The sequence below is a fragment of the Acipenser ruthenus genome, chromosome 10 (assembly GCF_902713425.1).
Source record: "Acipenser ruthenus chromosome 10, fAciRut3.2 maternal haplotype, whole genome shotgun sequence".
NCBI classification, from domain to species: domain Eukaryota; kingdom Metazoa; phylum Chordata; class Actinopteri; order Acipenseriformes; family Acipenseridae; genus Acipenser; species Acipenser ruthenus.
The window spans coordinates 34,533,612-34,547,527 of NC_081198.1; the positions used below are offsets into that span (position 1 = coordinate 34,533,612).

Consider the following 13,916-nt stretch of genomic DNA (forward strand, 5'->3'; position numbering starts at 1 on the left):
GTCTGTGTTGGCTGCACTGTGATTTGTGTTTGGTTCCGCCAGTCAGCTGCTTGCGTGGGACCGAGGGTCTGAGCGATTGGTCAGTGTGTATGTAAATGTGCCCTTGTGTGTGTGTGTGAGCCAATAGGGCTTGGGGGGGATCTCTATTTATGAGCTACCTGCGCTCAGCTCGGGGCTGTGTAGTGTGTTGTGTGGTTGGCACTGCCTAACTGAGCTACTTATCCTGTTGCTAAAAAGAGCGTCCTTTTGCCTGTCATCCCAGTTTCAATAAAAATAGCAGTTTTAACTGCTTTGAACTTTGGAGGCATATCTGGTCCGTTGTAGACCAGATATGCCTCCACTACATTGGTGTCAGAACTAAGCGGGATATGAAGTCTGCAAGGGATGCCTGAAAACAAAAGCGGAGGAGGGGCGGCCTTTCCCGGAGGCAGGCAAAGGAGCCGGTGCTGGCTCCAGTATCGGAGAGAGAGATACTGCCTGCTCAAGTGCCAGAGAGGGAGGACCTGCCCTTTCTAGTGCCAGAGAGAGAGGTGCTGCTGCCGCTGGAATCCCCCGCACCCCTGCACGCTACACAGGAGGAAGGCTGGAAAAACTACCTGGGGGGTATTTTAGACATGGTGTGCTGTGTCTGTGAAGAGTATGGGCACTACGCGGTGTACTGCCCCAGCATACCGGAGGAATGGTGGCTGAAGCTGCTCTAGCTCTGAGCAGAAATAGTCGCAAGATGGGGAGAGCCGCCACTGCTGCTGCAAGCGCCAGCTCTTTTCAGGGCTTCTGCATATGGTGTGAGCAGAGAGCAGGAGCAGCTGGCACCACAGGAGCAGCTAACACCAGAGTTAACACCCACCACCACCGCCAGCGTTGATACTGCAGGTAACGCCACCACTGCTAGCATGGTCACTGCTGGAGTGCCCTGCACTGTTGCCAGGGTGGCCACGGCTGGTGTGCCCAGCACCTGAGTGCCAAGCATCGTACCAGAGTGCCCAGAGCCACTGCATTAATACCTACTGCTAGCATTGGGACTGCCACCGCAGCTGCTGACCGAGAGCCAACAGCCGCTGACCGAGAGCCCGCAGCCGCTACTGGAGAGCCTGCAGTCACTGCCAGAGAGCTCCGCTCCACAACCGCCGCCAGGGAGAAAGTATCCCGAGCCACCAGAGAGAGAGTGTCCCGTGCTACCAGAGCCCCCAAGGGAGAGCCCGGCATTTAGCATCTAACACATTGGTGTTAGCAGTGGGATTACATCACCTACCAGCCCTGCTGCTGCCTTCCCCTGTGCATGCTACAATATAAGTGCCAAAGGTGCCAATGATTAAGGGGCTATAAAAAGTTATACAGGGTAAACGATAACTTTTTAAAACAATATTTACATTTCTTTTTTTGTAATTAAGTTTTTTATTGAGCACATACCAACAAAACAAAAAGTATTGCTACACTACATTGAAATGCATGAATCACATGTCATCACATTTTAGAATTTTAATGCTAAACTACATTAACAGAAACAATCACAATGCAATACATGTAGAAAGTTTGCTCATTTGGCATGCTGCATCGGTAACGCTGGCCATAGTGTTAGTTTTTTTTGTTTGCAGTTGCACACAACCATTACTGGTGTACCTTAATTTTTTTCAACTGGGAAATATTTACTTCCTTAAACATATCTACTTCTTTTACATTTTGTAAAATAACTAGTAGTAGATTTTGTGGCATTGTGGGTTTTATTTTTTTGGAAAAGGATAGCTGTGGTTGTCTTCATACAGTGGGGGAAAAGCAGGTCGTAAAAAATTCTCAAAAAAAAAGGTCTTAAAATAAATTATGCCTCTGATATGAGTACATTTGTGGATAGGCTATTCGTTTTTTTCAATGTAGTTTGACACCTGCATTTCCCCATAGTGTCAAGATTACATTAAAAAAAAAAACAGAGCATCAAATATCGTCTGAGATACAAGTACTGTATGTGACAGTGAATATATTTTGACCCCCATTATGTCATTCAGGGTTTTTTAGATTCTGCACCCAGTGTGCTGAAAGAACGAGTAACGAGATGCTTATGGGAAATGTAGTGGAGTAAAAAGTACAATATTTTCTAAACAAATGTACTTGAGTAAAAGTAAAAGTATCCCAAAAATAAAGTACTTAAGTAAAGTACACTCTCAAACAGTTTCATGAATATCAAATTGTATTGTAATCATATAAAAACAGACTTTTGAAAAAACGTTCTTTAAATAAGGAGTAAAAGCTTTGTGAATAGGACTCGAATATGACTAAAATCCCTCCTTTTAGTCGTTAAAATGCCACAGGCGCTAGGACCTGTGGAGAACATCTCATGGCATGTACGACCCTCTTTTCATTCCGTTAATCGACTGCAAAACTGCGCCGTCTTTTGAACAAGGAAAATTGCAGGCTTTAGGACCCAGCGGGATAGCATTCTATTATGTGATACTCCCCCCCACATTTTTCTCGCCACAGTTTGCACTTGCTTGTCCCAGTCTCATCAGCTGTTTTACTGGCTTACATTCACTCCAAATCTTGGGGAGAGCCATACTATATATATTTTTTAATTTAACCTATGTAGCCCTTCTCAGGATAGAAACTGAATTTGCAATGCACAACAGGTACGCCTTTTCACTTTTTTTGCAGAAAAAAGTTTGAAAACAATCTGGACCTTTTCACTGTTTTTACTTGCCCTTCATTACAGGTGTCTCTTGTGGCTGCAGCCGGTCTTTTTCTTTGTCCTGTTTGCTGCGTCTCTAATAGAATCTCAAGGACCAGGTAAGAGAAACTTGAGAAATATGTCTGTTTTCATATAAACCTGTTAAACTCTGGTAAATTTGAGTAAGCCTGGCGCTTTGTCTTAAACTGAATAATAAGTTATGATTTTATTTAAATGAATTAAAAGCGGTGATTTACGCTTTGCATTTTTTGCGGTAGTAGGTGTGTTTAGAATGTAAAAGTTTAACGCGACAAGTCATGCTGTGTATAAGAGTAGCTGGGAGGAAAGTCAGCAAACGCGTACCCTTTAATTCTTCACATCGATTGAGACTTACGAACTGTTTTCTTTTCTGATGTTATTTATGCTTATACTTCAGAAGTAAATTGCACCTTTCATCTTCTTAATTTGCTTCATTTTATTGTGTTTTTTATAGACAATGTTTTGATATATTTGCTTTGTTAAAATAAACCAAGACCTAAAAGATAAATGAATTGTCTTGAAATACATTGTAAGCAGTGTTTAAACATAATCTCAGATAAGTAAACACTTAGTTATGACAATAGAAGTCGGTATAAAATAGTTTATGTAAATCGACGCAGTTTAACACTTTCATTCCTAAGTATCTCAGGAATGTATTATTCCCTTAAGCACATCGGTAGCGCACAGAATGTTAAAGAAACGTGTGAAACGCAAATTCCAACAGAGATATATTTACATTCGAATATCTGCGTCAACAAAGGACATTTTCAGCGGTTGATGTGACGATTCCCATCTTTATTATATCTGGCAGCTCTCTAGTTTGGGAGATGTTGAAGCAAGAAAACTAACAAATACCAAACGACCTCAAAACGCTTGGTAAAGTGAAGATAATCCCATTTTGTAAATACAACGTTTTAGCTAAAGCCATTGGTACATTTGGCATATGTACCTGTGTAGGAGTCTATTGGATTGTATTATTATTTGTTTATTTAGCAGACGCCTTTATCCAAGGCGACTTGCAGAGACTAGTAGGGTGTGTGAACTATGCATCAGTAGAATCACTTACAATTACGTCTCACCCGAAAGACGGAGCACAAGGAGGTTAAGTGACTTGCTCAGGATCACACAATGAGTCACTGGCTGAGGTGGGATTTGAACCGGGGACCTTCTGATTACAAGCCCCTTTCTTTAACCACTGGACCACACAGCCTCCTAAGTAGCTCCCATTTAGATGCACTGTAGTTGGTTTTCTTGGTACAGTACTATATTTTCAACAGAAGAAGTATTTTAATTCAGAACGATATGATTCTGAAAATATCACTTCTATCTATCTATCTGTCTATCTATCTATCTATCTACTGGTCTATCTGATTCCCTTCTATAGTTTGTCCGTTGTGCTTTTTTCAGGAGATAAGCTATTTTTAACCCTGGGGCATTGTCATCTTACAAAATTGCCCCTCTATCTCTCTTTCTTACAAACTAATGAAGCTTGCTTTCTGGTAGCTTCCCAAGAAAGCGATTACAGAATTTGTCTGTTTTAAGCCTGGTCTCATATGGCTTCATGGGCAACGTTTGAATACCTTTCCTGAATGAGTGTGTTCTTTGCTGGACCTGGAGGGGTCAGTTGCATGGCTGTAAAGACTAGCAGCCTTTTGGACAAGAAAACGTTTCCTTCCAAGGTAGCACAGGGAAGAAAGTATGCATACTGTGGTGGGGCTTGTTAAACCTTCTTGTTAAAGGTGTCCACAGTTTTATGCTTGTTCAGGCAATATGACAGATAATCCCCATACAGGGTGTTTTTTTTTAATTATTTTTTTTCTTTTTAAATTGTGGTTCATGGTTCAGTGGCCAAGACAACATATTTGTTTTAATAATATATATATTTAAAACAAAATAACATAAGATCTGCTGGCAAGTCTGGAGAGAATTCCTATATTAAGCATTACCCTTCCTCTTGTATGTGTTTAACGGCATGCTGATGCTACAGTCCATGGTTATCAGTTAGAATACATTACAGTTTGCTGCTCTCACTAGGGGAATCCATCTTGTGAAAAAGTGGATTAAGCCCTTTCCAATACAAACCAGTAAAACCTTGTATCCAATTTTTCTTGGCATATTTAGAAGTGACAATTTACTGTAGGTGTCAGCAAATCAGGGTATGTATGGGGTGTCACTACTTCCCACAGTAGATCTGTTTCATTTAGCTGACTCATTTATTTAGGCAACAGACTTCCATGATTTCATTTTTTGTAAGTGTTACTATATTTACTGTCTGGAATACAAAGATAATAGTTTGGTTTTATGTGATTTATGCTCATTACAAACAAAAAAAGGTTGAGTAAACGTTTTTTTTATTAGCTTGTGGGTGTCTGTTTTAATGATCTAAACAGTTGCAGATCTCAATATCACATCTCTAGTGTTTAGAAATGGAAGGGTGTCAATGTTTAGATCATTACAAAAGACCAGCGTGTGCTACCGGACAATACATGAAATTTATTTTTAGAAGTAAGGGCAGGTTTCTTGTCAAAATAGTGGCCCGCCTTAAACAAGAACTTAACAACTAGACATTTACAACACAACACCATTGCTAATGACTGGGAGACATAGCAACTGTCAGCTGTCATCTTACTGTACACATGTTTTACTTTATGTCAGACAGAAAAGTAGACCCAGGCATTCTCCTCTGGCCTAGTAACTTGCAGTATAAAGGCTGCAGTCGGGTGAAACCACAGCTTGTGTAAATACTACCAAAACTGAGCACAGGGTGTTTTTGGATAGCCTGTGACTAAGAGATGTAGATAAACACTTTTTATTGTTCCATGTGGCTCGTGGCACCCTTCCGTAAAAATAGCATTTCAAACCACTGATCTGCTTTAAGATTTACACTGAATTGCTGTATTGTGCATGTCAGAACAATTCAAGAACCTGGTTCTCATTTATAAATGTTTTTTGTTAGGTGTTTGGTTAGTTTGCCTTTTCTGTAACAATCTCTCTCTCTTTTTTTTTTTTCAATTGCCATATAAAGTAAATTCTGTCCTGGTGTTCTGTTTCCAATAGTTAGTCAATTTCAGTGTGGAGGCAGATAGCATTTGAATGCCTTTGTGGGAGTGATACTGTAGGGAATTGTGGTAGTTATACCTTAACCCTCAGCCTTATTTTATTTAACAGTGAATAGTGAAGACAATGACTATAGTATATCAGATTATATGGTTTATTCCATTATTGCATTGTGATCTACCACAAACAATTATAGCAAATATGTTCTTATGCAAATTATATAAGTCAGCTATCGATACGTTAACATAATTAGTCAATTACCACCATGTATACTGGGGACTCTTTTGCAAGGAGAAGTTAAGTCTTGTCATCTGGATTGGAATCCCCAAGTAGTTCTCAGATGCTCAGGTACTTTTTCCTTATACTAGCTAACAACCAGCTTTAGACTAACTATATGCGTGCCCTAAGCTTATTGACAGTTATAACCTTGAGTGACATTACCCCCTGTTTCCTTAAAACACAACTTTAATTGCATGCATGACTTTATTGGTTACATTTTATCAGGGTCATAACCTGCCCTGTATCTAATCATTTGCTAAACCCAAATCATTTAGCTTTGTTTCCTCAAAACCATTCTTTACATTACATTAACACATTCTTGCTTGACTTATCCTATTTACCATGAAATGTATTAATAACAGGATGTTCTGCTTCGGTAGACAAAACTTGCATCCCAAGCTGCTTCTGTTCCACTCACTCTTGCATACTCACAAAGCTTGTCTGAAATATACATTAACCCTTTCTTTACCATAGCACAGTCTGATTGTTATACATTGTTTTCTACATTTCCCAATATTTTAGGTACCAAGGTACATGTTTTAATGCTCAAATTCATGATCAGGAAAAAACATATCTTGGTGTTACACATTAATTTACCTTTGCTGTAACCTGTGTTGTTTGTATCACAGGGATAGAGTTTGATATAATACTGTTTGTTTTGATATTGGTTGTAAATTTAGCTGCTTGTTGTGGTAACAGATAAAGAGCAGCGTTGCAGGAGGGAGCATGATCTGGTTACCCTGTGATGCTCACAAGAGAAATTCTCTTCCTCCTGGGAAATGCTCCCTTATAGAAATTAAAATCAGGAGTATGTTGAAAAATGTATCCCTTCAGTGCAGAAGTCTCACGGTACAGCAAAGATAAAGCAGGCTGTGAGATTCTTAGAAACACTGCAGGGTGTTCTTTCACACGTGTGGATCTAGGGGGCTTGTGATTTGTGACCTACTGAAGATCAACGCACCGGTTACTTCTGTTTTAGAGCAGTAAGAAAATATAGGCTGCCAGTAGATTGATAATAAAAAGGTAAAATTTACCTTTGATTAGTAAACGCTTAAAAAAAAAAAATCTATTAATGTGCACATATCTGGTATTTATGAATTCGGGACACTCAGAGCAATTCAAGACTAATGTATTTTTACCTGTGGAACTAAAGCTGTCAATATTCCGCCATCTTGTATGACAAGTTACATCACAAGCTACGTCACTTAAACCTGCTTCACCATTGGTTGACACCCTTATGACTAATGGATTTCAGTCAGTGTCGGTCGAACGAAACCGCGTCTGGAAAAGATTCAACATGTTCAATCTTCAAATCTGAAGACATCCCAACTGAAATCTGCATAATCTTGGTTTTAAGGGCACGCACACTGCTACGATCATCCAGACTCTGTACGGCCAGTTGAGATGAGATGAGTCGGGACAGCTTGAGTCAGGCTGTGTGCGGCGGGCTTTAGCTGACTAAGACCATCCCCTGGGAGTGGTAACCTACTGTAGTTATCTTGTACCTTTCAGATTAAATTGTTTTAGCTAAGACCTGACATCAACAGGGACAATTTATGTGCACCTAATAGGGATAAAAACTGGAAAGTGTAGGGGGTGTAGAAATCTGTCTTCTCAGGCAAGTGAACATTAAGAGTAAGGTACAGAAATGTGCAAACATTAACATGCATCTGTTTCATTCATGCTCTTGATACATGCATAGCCTGCATGTTTTCTGTACCTCTTCACTTATTTAACACATTAATCAGTAGTGTTTTAAAGGTACATTTTTAACTGCACAAATGGTTCTCTTTTTTATTTTATCTTAACCTAGTGTAGGGTTACTCATTTTCCATTCTAGGGACTAGCAAATTCAATTTTTCAACAATTACCAAGTCCAATTTTTCCCACTTTTTATCAGTTTATTGATAATTAAACATGGCATTTGAACATAAATATAATGTTGACAGTTAAAATAAGTAAACAAATAAATATTATGTGGAAGGGATAGCTTTGCAGCTCAGGCTGGAGGAGATCAGGAAGGAGCCCCAGAGACAGAAGATGCAAGTTTAAAGTGTTAATGCACACATTTCTTAATTAATAAGAAACAAAACAAGGGCCAAAACAAACGGTTATACAAAAACGATACAAAACACTTTAACTACACCTGTGGTTTTAAACTGAGCAGCCGCTTCCATTGAAACACAGATTCACAACTCCCCTAAACATCAACGATAATTCTCAATCTATCAGAGCACTGCAAAACACACCAACACAAACGCTAACCTTCACCAACATTAGCACCCGTGATCACCCTTTTTATACACATTCCCACATGTTCTTACAGGGAGGAATTTAACCTCCTCCTTGCCAACCCAATATTCCCTACACACATCCACACCTGTGCACTGGCACGCTTTCAACCTGCCACATATTACCACAACTATTATTATTATTATTATTATTATTATTATTATTATTATTATTATTATTATTATTATTAAAGCCAAGCATTTCAACCAGACTCTTGTTGCTGTAATAGTAAGTAAACCACCTGAAGACACTTCAAACATGTCATCCTGTTTATTAATATCACTTGGCTCATTGCTGGCATTAAAATAACCAGGAAAACTTAATTATATTACAACAGTTCAGAAAACAAATGTTCAGCACTGTTGTGAGAATCATATTTACAGTCTTCCACTCGGTCTACAAATTAAGGTGTTTTGAAAAGACCTGTTTAGCTTATTGCTGGCATTAAAATAACAATAACACATATTAAACAGGTTAGTAACAGTCCAGCAATGTCCTGTGAGAGTAATCCTATTTACAGTACTCTACAAATTAAGTTTAGCGTTTTACTGACATTACCATAACCAGGATAAAATATGAAACACTTTGTTAAAAAAAAGGCGTGTTGACTGACTCGTTGCTACACAGGTTCTCTACTGTGTCTCGCCTGATTGTAATCTAAATAGTGCCCCCTTGTTTCTTTGCTAATTCTGCCTTATTTGCTAAATTTGACAAGAGGTGTGTCTCCAGACAGAATGTCTTTATGAAACAAACGATGTGTAGTGTAGTGACTACATCCTTTACACAGTAAGTGATCAATTTCCTTTATGGAATGTATTAGCTTCATCGTCGGATACTATAATTTAATTAAGAAACAGTCATGGTTTAACATTGCTAATTATTTTAGGTCTAAGTTTTTCAACATAGAAGAATGCAGTGTTTTGCATTTGTTGCCATCTTTTTTGCTTTCTTGTTCTCTACGTGTTTATGAATGGCAATATGATCTTTAATGGTATTGACTCGTACGTGATCAATCAAATGACATCAACATTGGTAGACTAGTATCCTTCCATGCTCGTATAGATTATCAGAAAATGTTTTAGCTCTGTCTTTTGCTGAAACGTTGCTTTTCTTTTCCCATTGTTGCTGCAGCCGCCATGTTGAGTTTCAGCAGACACGTGAGTGAAGTCACATAATGAATGAACTCAACTTGACTGGGTGTAGTGCAAAAAGAAAAACCGCTGAAAACTGGAGTTGCGAGATGAAAAAGACAACACTGTAAAATTCCTTTCCCAATGCCTAATTCCGTGATTCCGCGGTCACGTAAAATCAGTAGCCCTACTACTTCAGCCTTCCTAGGGTGGTACATTTAATTTACTGAGTGGTTCTCCCCTCGACTTCACAGCTGTTGTATGTAACTGATAGTTGCTGCTCATACATATTTGATTTAACATACTGCACATGTACCTTTATGATGAATGCAGTAGATAAAACCATGTGTGTAGTCTGACAGTACCGTTTATGTGCCTGTGCGCTAATGATTGGTCTTATTAATGATCACCCATTCTACTGTTGTAGTCGGGTATAAATTAATAGATCTGGTTTCAGTGTCATATTGGGGTGTCTTCTTTAGAGCACCATGGGTGGGCAATAGGGCAAGCAAGAAGATGGGCTTATACTGGAAAAGACTGGGTCAACTGGATAAATTCCTACTGAAATTAACAATCTTAAGAGTGGGATATACATAATTTTTATGTTTTATTCCATGAACATGTTGTTGTCACCACCCTTCTACTGTAGTTCCATTCATAGAATGTTTGTTTTCTGACACTTGTGGTAAAATGAGACATAAGAGAATATAATATTTTGATTAATAATAACTGGAAAAGAAAAATCCACCCCAATGAAACAAAAATAAACTGGCAACAGAAATTATTTATAGCCATTCTCACCTCCAGTGCTGCAGAGGCACAGGCCAAATGCTGCTAAAAAAACTGAAGTGATAGCGAACTTGACCACTTTTTAATCTGCACACGCCATCAGGTTTAGACTCAAAATATGGGTATGGCATTTACAGTCCACTTACAACCAGATGGGCGGACGCGATTGGGTGACACAAAAGATGATTTATTAATAACCAATGTGTATTTTTACTAGTGAGTAAAAGGCAGGGTTAGTCATTGAGAAATAAATTACTTTCTGCTACAGACCAAATTCCAACAAGGTGCAGCCAACCAATGTGGGTAATCAGTAGTGAAACACATACAAATAGGTATTTGTGCTTTTACCTGTAATTGAATAACTTTCTGTAACTTCTAATTTTGGCACCAAAACAATGCTAATATGACTGACAATACTGCTCAACTGTGATAGGCTTGTAGTTCATTGGTCAATTGTGGAATGGCACTGTCTACATCACCTTAAAAGCTTTAATTTGACAAATATGTAGGGGTGCACCGATAAGATTTTCTTGGCCGATACCGATAGCCGATGGTTATCTACCCATATCGGCTGATACCGATAGGATACCGATCATAATAGATGGTGCAGGTAAACTACTATTGTTGTCGTTGTCATTGCTGCTGTAGTCTTGGTTTTAAAAAATTGCTTTTCAGCGAAACTGTTTACGTTCAAGGATTTGATCAAGCGAGTTATGGAGGAGGACCTGAGGTGATGCTAAACTGTCAGAGAGAGAGAGAGAGACATCGTAGAGGCAGTTTTGTAACTAACCGCGCATCAATGTTGCATTTGAACAATAATTTGCCTAGGTAATACTATTTTCTTTTTATGAACAATAACTCCTATATTTATTACAGTTTTGTCAGCCTCAAACCAACTACAAAGCATTACTTAGGGTGAATGTTAGTCTGGTAACTGTATAGACTACATGTACTCTAAACTACTATGACTAATAATAATAATATTAATTATTATTATTTGTTTATTTAGCAGACACCTTTATCCAAGGCGACTTACAGAGACTAGGGTGTGTGAACTTTGCATCACCTGCAGAGTCACTTACAACTATGTCTCACCTGAAAGATGGAGCACAAGGAGGTTAAGTGACTTGCTCAGGGTCACACAATGAGTCAGTGGCTGAGGTGGGATTTGAACTGGGGACTTCCTGGTTACAAGCCCTTTTCTTTATCCACTGGACCACACATTTTTATGTTTTCTGTATTTTAAAAACACCTGCTTGATTCAAAGGTATATTTTAAGCTTATTAAGTTTAGTTAAAGGTGTCTCTTTCTTCATGAAATATGACAATTGTATTGTGGAAGACCATTATCTCTTTGGTAAATTACATCTTCTCTTGCCTCAGTGCTGCAAGTTCAGAATTCCCTTTTTTAAATTCAAGGCAATACCCTGGATAGGGATGCATGCCTGTGCTTGTGAAGCCATCTGTTCTACTATAAGAGCTACAGTATAGGACAAAAACTCTTCACTTCTTCAGCACTTTTTTATTACCTGTCACTCTCTAACCTGCCACTGATTTTGAGATAGCAAATGTATGAAGCGTTTTGGGAGAAACCTTTGCTTGGATTCTGTGTGTATTTGGAGATGGGCAAAGTTGTCCTGCAGCAGGGAATTTGTAGATACAGTATTGTGTTACCTGCAGTCTGTTATCAATGGGGTGAGAGTAACCGCGGTTGTGGTGGGTGACCTGGGGACCCCGAATCTTATATAGTATTTCACAGACAACGTAGAACAGGAAAATAATTATTACAGAACATTGCTGAAATTACAGGACAAAAATGATGACAGAACGTACAAAACTTCGTACCCCACACTCTGAACAACGTCCAAACTGACTGGAATCAAAGAACTGTGACAGACCATTGGCACGGAACACTTAAAGTGCTTTTTCCTCTATCCTGGGGCCGGTTGCATAAAACTATATTAGACTAGTCTAAACCATTAGACTAGTCTTAGTTTGACAATTAGACTAGTCTAATGCAAGTTAGTCAATTGCATAAAAATTAAGACTGACTAAGACTTAGCCTAAAAAGTTAGCCTCTTCACACCCAGACTAACTTAGAATTTAAGTCTATCTTCCATGGAAACCATTAACTGTCAGAAAGAAATCATGGTCTCCCACCACAATCTGGCTATATGTGCACTGTTTGAGGAGAGAAAGAGTATTCAAAGACAGAAACAATCCACCGGAAGTGTACTCAGATACTGAGGTAATTGAAAGGCTTCGCTTACCAAGGCAAGCCATTATAAAATTAGCAGAAGACCTAAAGGATAAATTGAGGCCTGACACAGGCAGAAGCCATAGTGTCCCTGTTTTGTTACAAGTCTGCTTGGCACTCAGATTTTACGCAATGGGTTGTTTTTTAAATTCTGTGGGAGATTTCATAGGGCTGCATAAATCCACTGCCTCATGGATGGTCTTCAGAGTTTTAAAGGAACTTGCAACAAGACTGCCAATGTTTCCTATTGAGTCCACTGTTCTCAACAGAATGAAAAGTGACTTTTTTTCAGTTGCTGGTTTTCCTAATGTTGTGGGAGCAGTTGATGGGACTCATGTCAAGATACAAGCTCCTTCAGCTGATGAACACCTGTATGTCAACAGAAAGGGATACCACAGCATAAATGTTCAAATGATCTGTGATGCTAACCTGAGCATCATCAACTGTGTGGCACGCTGGCCTGGCTCAACCCATGATTCTTGCATCCTGAGGCAGTCTGTTGTACATGAAGCTTTTGAAGGTGGTGCAATACCAGGTATACTGCTCGGAGACAGTGGATATCAGCTGAAACCATGGTTACTTACACCTTTCATCAACCCAACCAATGAAGCCCATACCCGCTATAACAACGCTCACACAAAATCAAGGAATGGTGTTTTGGTGTGCTGAAGAGACGGTTCCACTGTCTACATGGAGAACTGAGGATGGTGCCTGAGCAAGCCTGTAATATCATCTGTGCTGCTGTAGTCCTGCATAATATTGCAAGGTAAGAGTAAATGTGTCTTCATGTTAATTCTTCCTTCATAACAGGTGTAATCCAATTTAAATGTATATTTATGTTTATCTTAAGTTAACTTTTTATAGATACTGTAATAAATATAAAGATATAATTAAAATACATTGTGGAAAATAAAATATTTACTTGATGCAATTAAATTATTGTTTATATAATGACAGGGAACTTGCACTGCCAGACCCGGAGGGACCGAATAGTGCGGCTGTATATGAAAAGGAGGAAGTGCCTGAGCAAGCAGGAGTGGATGAAGATGGCTCAGGAAGATACATTCGCCAAATGATTGTGGAGAATTGTTTCTCCAATTAATGTTTTAGTATTTACAAAGTCACATGAATTCCCCCATATAATTTAAAACCACAATTTGTTGTATAAAATCCAAGTGCAAAACTAACCTGTAGCCCCTCAGGGACGCTGGTTTTGGCCTGCAGCAGGCCTCAAAATATACTTTTGATCTGCTGCTAATTTATTAATGGTTTGCTTTGCTGTAAAAACCTTTCAATTACCTTGATAATTGTAATAATACTAATACTACTAATAATAATAATACTAATACTAATAATAATAATAATAAAAAAAATAATAATAATAATAAACTTAGTGTGTAATGATTTCTTTATTTCTC

General features: G+C 38.7%; 1 protein-coding gene across 1 annotated transcript in view; it reads left to right on the top strand.

Moving 5' to 3' along the window:
• The first annotated feature begins 2,450 nt into the window (after positions 1-2,450).
• Positions 2,451-13,916, top strand: part of LOC117409287 (collagen alpha-1(XVIII) chain-like) — a 109,899-nt gene continuing 98,433 nt past the window's right edge. Inside the window, exons 1-2 of the mRNA XM_059032070.1 lie at positions 2,451-2,618; positions 2,702-2,775. Of these exons, the coding sequence (XP_058888053.1) occupies positions 2,608-2,618; positions 2,702-2,775 (85 nt within the window). The 5' untranslated portion in view covers positions 2,451-2,607. The remainder of the gene's footprint in view (positions 2,619-2,701; positions 2,776-13,916) is intronic.